Source organism: Drosophila suzukii, chromosome 2R (assembly GCF_043229965.1).
Source record: "Drosophila suzukii chromosome 2R, CBGP_Dsuzu_IsoJpt1.0, whole genome shotgun sequence".
NCBI classification, from domain to species: Eukaryota; Metazoa; Arthropoda; class Insecta; order Diptera; family Drosophilidae; genus Drosophila; species Drosophila suzukii.
The window spans coordinates 11,978,393-11,991,896 of NC_092081.1; the positions used below are offsets into that span (position 1 = coordinate 11,978,393).

The following is a 13,504-nucleotide window of genomic DNA, read 5'->3' on the forward strand; positions in this document are numbered from 1 at the left end:
TTTGCAGTGGAATCAAGCCGTTAAAGTGAAACCAAACCAAATACCAAAATCACAAATACCAAACTTCCGGGTATAAGATGTCACACAGTATTTCACCTTTCTGGTCACACTGCACTACACACATAAGGTTTGTTTGGATTCAAAATTTTAAGGCCAGAAGGCGCCAATATAAATAGTCGCCGAAAATAGCTCGATTTAGTAAACTTGGTGCACAAACTGCAGGTTGCCCAATTATTTTCTATTTGCGCAGCGCTCATCTTGTTTATTTTGCAACCAATTAGGATACATCAAAAACATATTTAAAATAAAAAGATTTTCGATATATCAGGTGAACAAAATATTTGATATAAATAATCAGTTCTGTTCAAAGCATATCGATATATTTTTAACATCCAAGTTTTTCAAAAAACAACGATGAAAGATTGATGATTTCTATATAAATTTATTATACATATTATTTAATTTTTACATCGCTATAGTTGAGTGCTTCGACTATTAGATACCTGTTACCTGTGTATCTATACCTTATAAATTGAAAAAATGTACAAATTCTTCAAGCTTACTTATTGAAAAGATCGATGTTGGAAAAAATACATCGATGTTCCGCCGTTTACAAAAAAACATTAATGCTATCGATAGTGAAAAAGAGCCTGGAAAAAATGGAAAACATCGATGTTGACGTGCCAAGCATCGATTACCGATGCTTTGAAAACATCGATGCCTACTCTACCACCTCTACCACCCGCGGCTGGACGCGTTAATTTTTAGGATAGTTTTTTTGTAAGCGAATAAATATCTCAGGTGCGCTGAGCAGAGGAGAAGGCGAAAAGCCGCGTGCCCTGTATATTGATTGTACTGTTTGTTTTGTTCACAATTACCGTAATCGTCGCGCGTCCCTCCGTCACACACTCTCTTTCTCCTTCAACTACATGGAGAAACGTAAAACGCAAAATAAAATAGATGTTTTAATCTCTCTCGCATTAAAAATTGCCAGTTAAAAAGTGAACAAATCAATTTACATAATATTGGAAAAACACAGAAAACATAACAAAAACACACACACACACGGGCTGGCAAATTGATAGGCGGAGGATGTGTGAGTGTGTGTAAACAGCGAGATCAAATAGTGAAATGCAAAAGTGTTTTTCAATTGAAAAGCGGTCGACAGAAAAGTGAAAATTAACGCAATTCGCGAGGTATTTGCATTTGGAACGAAATCAGTGAAAACCAGTGAAAATGTCGGCTGCAGAAGAGGGCGAGCTGGATCCGCAAATTCAGGTGATTTTATTTGTCCTTCCGAGTTTTCCCCTGTCGTTCTCTCTTTCTTTCGTACCTGGCACAGAAATGAACGGAAATTTAGCGACAATAACAAATAGCAGGCTGCTTTGTTTTTGTTTCTTTAGCTAAATAGTTCTCTCTATCCCTTGTTCTCTTTTACAGTGCAGTTGGTACAGTGCTTACTCGATGCATTGCACTAAGAACTGGGTGTACACTGTAACAAAAGGGTAAAAGTACTTTTATACAACTTTTGTGCCAAGAACACGAAGTGTATTGTCTTAGAAAAGTGAATGTGATTGTTATGTTACCTGCTTCATTTCCCTGCCTTTGAATAGCTTAAGCTATTACCAATTTAAGGACACAAGAGGTTCACCAAATTGAGTACCAACTGTTAAGACAGAGAGCATTGTATTTGGGGAATAGGAAACAGGCATTTTTGCATTCCACTTTGTTACTCATTTATTGCGTGAACCTTTTTTACGCTTTGTTGGTTTTCAAAACCAAACAATAAACTACACAGAAAATCAATTTACACAGCATTTAAGCAAATTGCAAGTTTCCTTTTTCCAACGAAACTGTTGTGAAACACAAAAGGCAGGAAAAGGGAGCTCACAGGGGTGTCAAGTAATCCCACGCGCTTCCCAGTAAATTGGGTTTTTTCCTTTTACGAATTTGAACTCGGTACCTAAATGAGATTCAAGTGCAGCTTGGTTATTGCTCTTTATCTTTCGCTCCGCTCTTTGCTTTTTCGGGAGAGGTATGCATACAAATTTAATAAATGGAAATACCAAAGCGCACACGCAAGTCAAGCCAGCAACAAAAACAAACGCCTTTTGTTTTTATTTTTATTTTGATTTGTGTTTAATTTTTTTTTATTGTGTAAGGCAGACAATACAAATGTGTCTTGAGGCGCAAGTCGCAGTTTTGCATAAATAAAGATTTATATGCTGCTCTTTCAACTACGCAAAATAATCGCACATTTGCTTAATGGCCTTAAATGGGCTGGAAAATATACGAATCTATGAACAGAAAAGCAATTTCTATCGCAATACTGAAGAAATTTAATTTTCTTAAACAAAATTTGCAAAAACAAGCACATTACGTATCCGGTAACTGAATAAGACATTATCAAATTATAAATCTAGAAAATATTTAGAAACAACTGTTTATCGCTTCGAAAAATGATAACGTTTGCCTAACACGATTGTGCACTATATTTTCTAAAAAAATCACCTTTTATACATTCTAACTAAAAGGAAATATTTCAACAACAAATCTCATTGAAAAAGGCATTTAAAAAAATTATTAATAACTATCAATGCCGTTAAAAACAGCTTTGCTCTTTGGTAAACCATAAATCCATAACATCCATTGTGAATTCCCTTGGTAGATAAAAAGAAAATCGAGCTGCACCTGGGGGGTACCCATAGTAATATCTATTTTTAAATGCAAAACTTAGTGGGAGACGTCACACGCGGCGCAAAGTCATTAACAACATTTTGATTTCGAACCCCATAAGACGCCATGTGACTAGATGAAAGCCGTCGATAATGTGCGAATGAATGTACATACATATATGTGTGGGAAAATGTATATGAGAGATAGAACGATCGTTTTCTATAAACAATCATTAGAGTGCCTCTTTAAGCAAAACTGTACCATAACAGGTTTGAGAATTCTCAGGAAAGGCACAAAACAACATGCTATATTACCAAAAACGCAAAATATTTCACTTCGGACGTTTTTGCCTTGTTTCTCAATGTTTTGTATGCTCGACTTCCTCTTCAGACAAGCCGACTTTGTTGTTTTTTATTTTTGCCATCATTTTACCAATGATTTATCAATGAGCATTTGGTTTTTTTCCTTTTATTGCGCGTGCAAAATTTGTTATCTTAAGATTTTTTTCAAGTTGATGACGACAAACAATTAGCAAAGAATTTGTATAGCGACGATGGCGCAAAGTCTATTTAACTTAAATCGTGTGTCTCTACAGATGTTTTTTTGTTTCCACTCATATTATTTGTTTATTTGATTTTTTTCATACTTTCAATCCCACACGCGTCAGTTAGCTGAAAAATATACATAGCTATTTGCGTACCAAACTTTCTAACCCTAAGCCAATGAATTATTAAGCGTCACTTATCGATTAGACGATAATTGCTTTAGTAGGGAAACAAAGGCGACTTTTTTATTGACCGAAATTAGTGGGAAATGCCTTGCAGCAATTTAAAAATAATTTTTCGCCTTGCTCCATTCGATAATAATAATTAGATTAGCAAGGGAAACTTTAGGCACAAGTCAAATTGATAAAAATTAAAAATGAGTAATGACATTTGGCTACCTGGGGGTGTCAGTTACGTAAACAAGGTGAGAGTACGGGTCTCGCGAATTAGAGAACTCAACCGAGAGTCTATGAATCAGAAAATCGTGTCCGATAAGTGAGTCAACTTCTACTTTATATGTATATCAAGGTGTCCCCCTAAATGGTATATCATAAGAACGCGTATCTTATATTGCGAATACGACCTAGTGCTTATATCGCAAGATATATAACCCAAAGTTCAAGCAAAACCTCTGATAACGATGGTATTTATTTTGTATTGTTTTTCGGCTAATTGTCTTAAGCAACCCGATTAAAGCCTGATGAAAAAAACAACTTTCTCCTTGAAAAAAAAAAATATAAAAAAAATTTCAAAGTGGCAGCGGTGGGATTCGAACCCACGCCTCCGAGGAGACTGGTGCCTTAAACCAGCGCCTTAGACCGCTCGGCCACGCTACCCACAATTAATGCTTGTCAGAAGCTCTTCTCATCGAAAGTCTCCATATTTCCATTTATTTATAGTGGAAAACAATGGTAAACAATTGTAGGAAGTTTATTAAAAACCATTCCGCATTATGTGGGAAATAATAAAAAATATAAAAAGCAGGTGGGAGTTGCACTTGCATAAATAAACTGTTTCTTTCAGAAGGTTTGATTTCTCAGTTTGCGGTACGTTTTGTAACCTTTCGACGGGTGCAATCCCCCAGAGGTTCCACCAGGCGCCCCATCATCATCATTATCATTATAGTCAATGATGCATAACACAGTTGCTACTTTCGACGAGCGGTTACCGCACTCAATTTTCCATACATTTTGCAGTTTTAATGAATTAAGTTTGGTTTTGCTTTGTTTGCTCGTCGGAATTGTTAATGACATTCATTGAATGAGACTATGAGTGTAGTTGAACTTAGGCAGTCATTTCCTGCTTTATCAAATCAGTAGAGATAGCATAATTTAGAGCAATCTAATCAGTCATGAACTTGTAGCTGCAATTGTAGAAATATTATTTTCAAGAGCTTCATAAAGTTCGTTTGAACCTAAATTGGTTTTAGTTGACCTTCGATCTGAATTGCTTGGTCATAAAGAGAAAGTTAAGAATTTAACTTAGCATGGCAATTGAAAATAATTCGTTCGAAGTGGGTCAGACACACGAATTCTAGAAAAATCTCACTTAAAACATTTTCAACGCGGTAGTTTGAGTGATTTAGGCGGCCTGCTTTCGTTCATTTTGCACCAAGTTGACATAACTCTAATTAAAAATAAAAACTTTATGCGGTCAATTGCTATTGTCAAGCTACGTTGACTTATTTTTCGGGTCGTCAGTCATTCACTCACGCATTGCCGTTGAGTTTTTCCTTTATATAACAATATTTTTGACCTACCAGCAAAGACTTTCTCAGCAGTGCCACTTTTGTTTTATTTTCCCCGTAAGTTGAGTGTTTTTTTGTTCCATACAATTGTGGTATTTTTTTTTGTCGCATGGTGACGTCTGTTTCCGCATGAGTTGAATGTCCTACGAGTTTCCTGAAGCTTCCTTTTTTGTTGCGCAAGGCAAAATCGATGTAAATTTTATGTAGGTTTCCATTACATTTCCTCCTTTGCCATTTTGCCAAAGTCTGAACTGAACAAGAGGGGTGGTTCTGGGTGGACAGGGGAAAGCTGTCACCAGCAAAGCAGATGTAGGTCAGGTCAACCTAGTCGGCATCACGCCACCGGCACAAAGGGCAGCTGGCGTCATTGCGGAACTGTCGGAACATCGACCGGAACCAAAGGGAGTGCCGGTTATAGAGGGGTGTACGAAGTAGAAAGTAGAACTTGGAGAGTGGCTGGGATAAGCTAATAAACTAATCATACGACATCTCATAATGAGGTAGGGTGGTTCCTTATAAGGGTGGAAAACTTCAAACAATGTTATTTTATCACGAATTTTTAAATAGCTATATATTTTACCATTTAAATTATATAAAGTTGAGAGATATAGGGGTAACATTTGAGGAAGGATCAAAAAAATCTTTATATATACCTACATATCGTAACGAAATAAAAATTTTTCGATTTCAAAACGAATAAACTTGAGTTTTGAAAAAACCGTATCAGCATTTTATGCGTTTTGAAAAGTAAAATGAGAAACAAAATATGAAAGTTATAACCGGAACCCAAACCTATAATTCTAGTACTTATTATATTCCGTATTAAATTCTCTAATATATTTCAATTACATTTGCTTATATCAATAATCTGTTGGCAAATATCGCCTCCTACATACGTGTTCCTAGTCAAATAGACGTCATTTCCAATTTTATCCGTCCATGTAATATGCGGGGGTGGCGCCCTCGTGTCTGACGAATTGTTTTGGATCCTAACGAGCCGCACTCACGTCATCTTCTTCTTGGTACTCCTCTAGTCAAGGGTCGCTCCTGGCTATAACCTTTCGCATTTGATTGGCTTTATTCATAGTCTGTGATTCAAGTTGAGCTTCAGCCGCCCTTTGGCAAAGCGATTCTGACGAATGCAAAATAAACGCGACGCAAACCGTCCGCACATCGCGTGATTTGGTAACATTTCAGACCAGGCCTTGTTCCATTTGGTTTTGACCCTGTTGAAAGCTTTAAATTTAACGTATAAAATCAATAATTGAAGACGAGTGGCACTGATGAAATTATATTTGTTAGATTTGGCAATCTTCAGCGAACAATGGCTCTTTTTGTTCAAATATTTCAAGAATATTTCGATTAAGTTCTTTGAAAATGTTCCCCCACATTTACACAATCTTGTTGCCCCAATTGCATTTATTTTGTAGAAAAAATATTTATTCAATTTGCGCCGTCATTTCAACATTTAATTTATGCACAATATTTTTTTGTTTATTTGATGATAATCAAATATTTTTGCTGCCAGCCACACACAGCTGCCTTGACGGGTAAATATGTTAACCTTTTTTCCAGTATTTACAATTGACTCGCATTGTAATTAAATGTTTTTATGGTATTTGCTCATTTGATTGTGCGTCATTTGCGAAGAAGGGCGTTATGATGATAGGTATATACAAATATGCAAGTAGCTTTAGTTATTAAGGCTAGGGTATTACTCACCTTTGATTGAGTTTTTATTCCCAACCCATTAAATTGCATAAAGTGAAGGGCGGTGGATGAACAAGTGAACTTTTCATTAGCCAATAGTTAGGCAAATGCAGCGAAATGTACGAAACAAGTTCTTTGGGCTGCAGAATTCCTGGAAAGTTCAAGTGTTGAAATGTTCATCTGCGCCGGATGCCCAAACTGGTTTCGTTTGTTTACACGAAAAACCAGTTTCGGACTTTTAGAGGTTCGCTCGCACTTGGCTTGGTCTTGGCTCTTAAATCAATCTCGATTACAGAGGCAACTCGAGCGTGCCCTTACCAAAACCCCCGCCTTCATCTTCAGTTTATGCATGTCCGGGATGTGGAGAAATGTTCAACGGACACGATAAAATTCAAACTGGGACAGCCTTTATAAAAGCAGCCGTAAAAAAAGGGGCAGACAAGAAATGAACAAAAATTATAATTAAAACCAGTTTTTCGACCACAATCTGCCGTGGGTCCCGAACTGAAATTCCAAAACAAAAAAAAACAACCGAAAACCCAAAAAGCCCAAACAAAAAACTGTAACCGCATGCAGTTCACAGATCCATGAACATCAACACAAGCCCGCCGGCTGTCCCCATGTAAATGGTAAATCCACAAACGAGAAACCTGACATTTACACAGACTACATGGATTTAATTGTTTTAATAATTAAAATATATGGGAACCGCATTTAGAAGAACCATTAATATCAGCTATTGCAAAAATATGTAAACAATTAAGGGGAGATAAATCAACCTAATATGAGCTCGACCAACTGCATTTTTGGTTTTGAAATACATTTTAGCTTTTAGGTTTAAAGTACTTCAACATTTAATCATTATTATTTATAGCCTTTGAAAGAGTAAATTAAAATTTTTGCTAAACTCAAAGCTCTTTAATTTATTAGGTGGATTTAATTGTCTGCTTTTATAGCGCCATAAATCCTTAATGTTTTTAATAAACAAACAAATTTAATTAGCTGATTTTGGGGCACATTATAATATAATTATTGTAGGTCACATTTTCAATAGGGCAAACGACTTGCAGATTCACTAATATTTAAAAACCAACCCCATGCCTAAAAAAAAACAGTTTTCGGTTCGTTTAACATTTTTGTATTTTTGTTTAACCTTTCGTTTTACGTATGTACACGCCTTAGGAACTACTTAAATGATCGCTGGACTACGAATACATTTTCATAGGAAAATAAAATGCATTGACAAAGAATACGAAACAGAATCTTTAAACGCTGAAAACTAAGGACAGGGCAGCCATTTGTTTTGGATTAGACTTTGTTTGTGACTCTCATGGCTTTTGCTACTGATATATCCGGTCAATGGGGGACGCAGGAACAGGCATCTAGACAAACTCATAGCCAATGCCAAACTGGAAACCATTTAGAACCTTATCCGTGGTCTGACGCCGCACTGGCACACAATAGTTGAGTTCAATCCGTGCTCTTTCGGCTAGCTTAACCGCCAAACCCATGCCAAAGGCACTACGCATGTTTTCTGCAAAGGAAAGTGATAGTTAATATCAAATGATATAGTGGGTTAGGCATTAACAAACCTGTGCTAAAGTTATTACAGTTGCCAATGTTGTAGAAGAAATGCATTCTAAAGTGACTAGCCAGGTTCTTGAAAACCCCAGCGAAGGGCAGCGGTGCCCAAAGGTGAGCGCCCGTGCACCAGAAAGTCTGTGCTCCAATGGGTGTACCATCGATCACGGGACCAGCTCCTCCAAATTTAAATCCTCTCAGGGTCAATGGACCACCGCAGTAGAACAGCGAGTTAATGGGCAGCTGGGTTGTATTTTTGGTCTCTTTAACGACGCCAACGCGACCGCAAAACTGTGCCACCAGGCCGGCAAACAGCGGCACATTTACCTCTCCGTGGGCAGTGCTGCTAGTGTAGGCGATATTGCCGCCCAATCCACAGTATTCGTTCACTGATTTCAGGTAAATACCACGCGTGGGGAACACGTTGCTATCCCGATTGTCATAGAGTACGGAGTAACGCAGCAATGAGGCCAATTTGGGTCCACAGTGGTCGCGAATGGCAAAGGGCACTGATTTGTTAAGCAATCCTAAATCTCTGATGGAGTTCTCATACTGCAGCGAGTGCGTTAACTAAAAACAAAGGGAAAACATTAAAACAACAAGTTTTTTTTTTAATATTCATGGAACTTACATCAACTCCCACCATGGTGTGTGCTGAAAAGTCCACCAAATAGCCCAGGTTGGTGGTTTGAAATGAGCTGATGTCAAATTTATCCGTTTGCCTAAAAATGCTGAATGACAATCTGTGGAAAGAAATAACTATGAGAAACGCTTTAACTTTAGAGGGGACTCTTTCTTACTCAGGTCGATTTTCCCTGAAGCGAGTGTGAAAGAAGGGCTTCCAGAACTTCAGTTGTAGATCATTGGCCCTAGTGCTGCTGTAGCTGCCCTGCAGTGAGATGCTCTCACCTCGACCCAGAATATTGGGGATCGTCAGTTCCGTTCGCAGGGAGCCTTCGTTCTGGCCAATCTCAGTGCCCGCCGATCCCATCATGCGCGACATTTCGTTGCCCTTGAATGTCACCTCGTAACCCTGGGGAGTGGCATCAGAGCCACGGCTAACGTCGATATGCACGCTCACATCCTTGAAGATGCCCAGATCGTGTAGATACGATTTGGTGGACATGGCCTCCAGCATTAGATCCTGAAAGTTATTGGCCTTAAACAGACCATCCGCTGCCCTCATCACATAGTCGTTGTGGGTCCGCAGCAAGCCGCTGACATTCACGCGATCCACGCGAGCTGAGATCTTGCTCAGGTCGTATTTGGAGTCCTTCGACGAGCCACCGTCGCGACCCGACTGAGGCATCTTGTTGTTTCGGTGGGCAGGCGTTGGGGATATACTGAAAGAAAGGGTAACAAATTATAAAGTTTATATTGTTTAGTAACATATATAATAATCATTATAATATAATATAATACAGATACTATATATAATAATAATACTACAAGATACTAATTATGAAATATCTTTGACTTACAGATTGAACTGGAGAATCTCAATAGTGCAACCGATGAGATTAATAAGCTAGAAATTGAGCTAGAGGCAAGTCCATAGACTTTCTTTTTATGGAAAACAAGTTAATACCCTAATATTAATTCTAATGTTTTTAATAGGAGGCCAATTCCACCTTTCGCATCCTCTTAAATGAATCTACACGCCGGCTTAAGCTCTCCTCCAAGAAGTTGGGCAACTGCATAGAGAAAGCTCGACCCTACTATGAGGCTTTGGACAAGGCACGCGAGGCACAAATCGAATGCCAGAAGGCAGCAGTTAAATTCCAACGAGCTAATGGTTAGTCTACTATAAATCAATACTTCGGGATAAACCTAACATAATCTTCTTCTCTCTTAGAAATCCATGCCGCGGCCAAGGAAACAGTTGCTTTGGCCGAGCAGCGGTTTATGTCTAACTCGCATGAATGGCAGTTCGACAATGCCTGGCAGGAGATGCTTAACCATGCTACCCAAAAGGTAATGGACGCGGATACCCAGAAGGCCGACTGTCATGCAGAGCACCAGAGGCTGACCCGGCTCTTCAACGCCGCCGAGCAAAAGTTGCAGCAGCTGGAGGATCGCTTCCGGCGGAGCATTAACAAGTCGCGGCCGTACTTCGAGGAGAAGCAGGTGTGCCAGGACCAGCTGCAGACACAAAAGAATCGCATCCAAGAGCTGCAGCAGCAGGTGGCCGGTGCCAAAAGCACTTACTCCACGGCCTTGCGTAATCTGGAGAGGATCAGCGAGGACATACACAGGCAGAGGGGTGATTTTCCCACTCCGCCAGGACCCCGCGAGCCGGGTGTGGGAGCAGAGTTGAACTCGCCTACGTCCAGTGCCTTGCCATCGCTGCCGGATTTCCAGCTGGAGCTGGAGAAATGCGACTATCCCTCCATAGCAGGCAGTCAAATGTCCTTGGGTGCAAAAACTCCTCTAGCAGCTGCCGAAACTGAAGATGAGGAGGATGCCTGCGACTACGATGAGACGGGAGCGGGCGAACTCAGAGGCGTGGTGGATGAACGCGATTTGGAGGCCCTGCGGCAGAAGGTCAAGATCCTGGCGGTGCGTCCCATTGAGGGTGGAGATGGTCAGCAGCAGAACGATGTGTGGGAGCATGAACTAAAGGACACGGTGGATAAGCTGGATCACTTGATGATGCTCAAGGAAAACGGCAAGCGGCAGCAAACGAATCGTTTGAAGTCCACCGAGCAGCGACCCGATTCCCTGGGCGCCGAGGCACTCAAACGCCACTGCGATGTGGTCGAGGTGAAGGTCACAACCTGCGCCAACACCGCCAGCTTGCCAGTCACACCGCAGCACCAGCTAAATCACCTTGCACCGCCCACGCCCATCAAGAAGCTGCAACAACAGCTAGCGCCCTTGCCCTCGGTGAACGTATCCATGCGGGAGTTGCCTCTGTTGGCCAGGTTATCCAACGAACTCCTGGATCGCAGCAGTGCTGCCTTCGGAGGAGTACGCAAGCAGCTGCGCCGGCGCTCCCTCGAATAGTGCGCATCTTGGGGGCCAGAGGAGCCTTTCCCAGCCAGCCCCATATCAGATTTGTTTATATTAAATGAATAGTAAATAATGAAATAATTGTAAACCGTTAAACGCCGCATTTAAATGTGCACCACTCTCAATAAGTCTACACCTACATGATAAATACACCATCTATTTTCGTATAAATGTTGATTACATTCTAATCTATTGTCTCCGTATTTGTTTCTCACTGTTAATACTTTAACTAAGTAAATGTTTTGTGATTTGAGAGAGCAAAAAGAAAATGATTGATTGATATGCAAACAATAAGCAGCTTTAAGTTAATGTTTAAACTGTAAACGTATAAAACCAGGTAGACTCACTAATTTAAAACAAAAGGGCACATGCACTAAATAGTTTAGCCTAAAAATACCACGAAAGTGAAACTCTGAATAAAAACAAATGTCGAAAATGTAACGAATTCAATTAGGTAATTAAGTGTGAAACTCTCAAAGAAAAATGTAGTGGATTTAATAAAATATGGTCTAGAGATTTGGTGAGTGCCCAAGAATAAAATAAGGGAATAAAAGTATTTGCAACACTATAAATAATATTGAAACTTGAAATAATAATAAAAAGTGCATTCTAATTCAAATGTTAAATGGTGTTTTACTGGCGGTATTCGGGGTTTATTGTTATTTGGGAGTTATTTTAAAGGAAATTACTGAATTTTAATGGAAAGTGCTTTCAAGGAATATAGTTTTATGGGATTTTGTACGAACTTTATTAAGAAATGTATTGCAATTTAAATGATGGGGGAACAAGATATAAATGTTTCAAACTAAGGAACCGAAACTTAAAGAGCGCTTAGAATGATGCACCTGCGCCTTAAATAGTGCTGGGGTTATTACATGCACTAAACTATTATACTTCGGGTTCTATAAATTTCTGAGTGATGTCATTTTCGCTGCATTGGAAGCCAAATCTATTGTGGCAAACAACAAATATTCTGTCCCCAAATTATGTAAGCCAGATTTGGTCTCCAACGGCTATCAGCTGACCTACCTCTAAATTGGTACCGCCTTCGCAGGTGGATAGGCACACGCGAATTTTGGATTTAGTTTCACTAGTGTTTCGAGAACTATAAAATATATATAACCGGGCACGAGCACAAATATTCCCAATTTCTTTCTACTGAAACGCGTGCGGCACCGAAAATCAACAAGCTGCTTCTTCTTCTCCCACAGTGCTGGCTATTCGGGTGGGAAACAGCCAGGTCAGCATTACAAAGGTACTCTCAAAAAATATTTTATAAGAAAAAAATAAGTGAAAACAAAAATGTGTTAATTCTAAAAACTATTTGTTGGACAATTTCTATGTAGAAATTCTTTGAATAATACAAACTTTCTAATCAGCTAATCATCTCGCTAAACTAGCTAATTTGGCAACACTGTATATTCGATATATCAAAGCGGCGGTGTGGAACCGTGAAGAGCGTGTTTTCCCAGACTAGGTTTTTGCTCACAAACATTGTTATATCGTTAATTATCTCTTATATTTCGTTGCATAAATCTGCTAAAAATTTGTGAGAAAATAGCGAGAAAATTAAAAACATCCCAATTTCCACCGTTCCAATTGGCGATAGTGCACCACCTCAAACGGTCACTCTTCTAGAGATGGGAAAAATCCAAAAGATGCGCACACTTTTTCAAATATTGATAATAAATAAGCTTCGATAAAAACATTATCCATCCATAACTTAATAAACTTCGCAAAAAAAAATAAAAAAATCTGAATGTGCTTCAAAAGGCTCAAATAAATATCGCTATTACTTTTAAGCCTTTTTTTTATGAAAGGGCTTGGTGCTGTCTTCGGAACCCCCAGCAGTAGCAAATATATTATGTTCCATTTAATTATATTAAAAGAAAATAATTTCTGTGACCGGAAAAGCTTACGTTGGACAATACGGTGTTATTGAAAGCACAAAAAAAAAGTATGCATCGGCCGGGAATCGAACCCGGGCCGCCCGCGTGGCAGGCGAGCATTCTACCACTGAACCACCGATGCTCTTAATAACGGTTAAACAAACTACTAATATGAGTGCTAAACGACTGAAACCAACAACCTGTTGGTGTTGGGGCATTCCTGTCACTTGGAAGCCTCCCTCCAAGTTGACTCCGTGGCGCAACGGTAGCGCGTCCGACTCCAGATCGGAAGGTTGCGTGTTCAAATCACGTCGGGGTCAAGACAGAACCTGAGAATCTTTTTT

The 13,504-nt window shown here is 39.4% G+C and overlaps 2 protein-coding genes and 3 non-coding genes across 5 annotated transcripts; 2 read left to right on the forward strand and 3 right to left on the reverse strand.

The window, feature by feature from the left end:
• The first annotated feature begins 766 nt into the window (after positions 1-766).
• On the forward strand, positions 767-11,890 carry pcs (SH3 domain-binding protein parcas). The gene is made up of 4 exons (XM_017074280.4): positions 767-1,278; positions 9,743-9,805; positions 9,877-10,054; positions 10,115-11,890. The coding sequence occupies exons 1-4, from the start codon at positions 1,237-1,239 to the stop codon at positions 11,263-11,265; spliced, it is 1,434 nt and encodes a 477-aa protein (XP_016929769.3). The 5' UTR covers positions 767-1,236; the 3' UTR covers positions 11,266-11,890.
• TRNAL-AAG (transfer RNA leucine (anticodon AAG)) lies at positions 3,976-4,057 on the reverse strand. Its single transcript has one exon. It is a non-coding gene; the product is annotated as a tRNA-Leu (tRNA).
• Positions 7,801-12,483, reverse strand: LOC108009719 (SAM50-like protein CG7639). Its single transcript, XM_017074282.4, has 5 exons — positions 12,301-12,483; positions 9,060-9,602; positions 8,891-9,002; positions 8,271-8,829; positions 7,801-8,212 (listed from the first exon to the last, which is right to left on the reverse strand). Exons 2-5 carry the CDS (start codon positions 9,566-9,568, stop codon positions 8,061-8,063), a joined length of 1,332 nt encoding a protein of 443 aa, XP_016929771.2. The 5' UTR covers positions 9,569-9,602; positions 12,301-12,483; the 3' UTR covers positions 7,801-8,060.
• Positions 12,484-13,231: 748 nt separating this feature from the next.
• Positions 13,232-13,302, reverse strand: TRNAG-GCC (transfer RNA glycine (anticodon GCC)). Its single transcript has one exon. It is a non-coding gene; the product is annotated as a tRNA-Gly (tRNA).
• A 106-nt stretch (positions 13,303-13,408) lies between these two features.
• TRNAW-CCA (transfer RNA tryptophan (anticodon CCA)) lies at positions 13,409-13,480 on the forward strand. Its single transcript has one exon. It is a non-coding gene; the product is annotated as a tRNA-Trp (tRNA).
• The last annotated feature ends 24 nt before the right edge of the window (positions 13,481-13,504 follow it).

What these genes read in the sequence shown, in the direction of transcription:
- LOC108009719 (XM_017074282.4), bottom strand. Translation starts at nt 9,568, where the DNA reads ATGCCTCAGTCGGGTCGCGACGGTGGCTCGTCGAAGGACTCCAAATAC. An exon ending in ACACCATGGTGGGAGTTGAT is followed by an intron (nt 8,830 to 8,890) that starts GTAAGTTCCATG and finishes CTTTGTTTTTAG; the next exon opens with TTAACGCACTCGCTGCAGTA. An exon ending in CTGTAATAACTTTAGCACAG is followed by an intron (nt 8,213 to 8,270) that starts GTTTGTTAATGC and finishes TTTCCTTTGCAG; the next exon opens with AAAACATGCGTAGTGCCTTT.
- pcs (XM_017074280.4), top strand. Translation starts at nt 1,237, where the DNA reads ATGTCGGCTGCAGAAGAGGGCGAGCTGGATCCGCAAATTCAG. An exon ending in AGCTAGAAATTGAGCTAGAG is followed by an intron (nt 9,806 to 9,876) that starts GCAAGTCCATAG and finishes TGTTTTTAATAG; the next exon opens with GAGGCCAATTCCACCTTTCG. An exon ending in TAAATTCCAACGAGCTAATG is followed by an intron (nt 10,055 to 10,114) that starts GTTAGTCTACTA and finishes CTTCTCTCTTAG; the next exon opens with AAATCCATGCCGCGGCCAAG.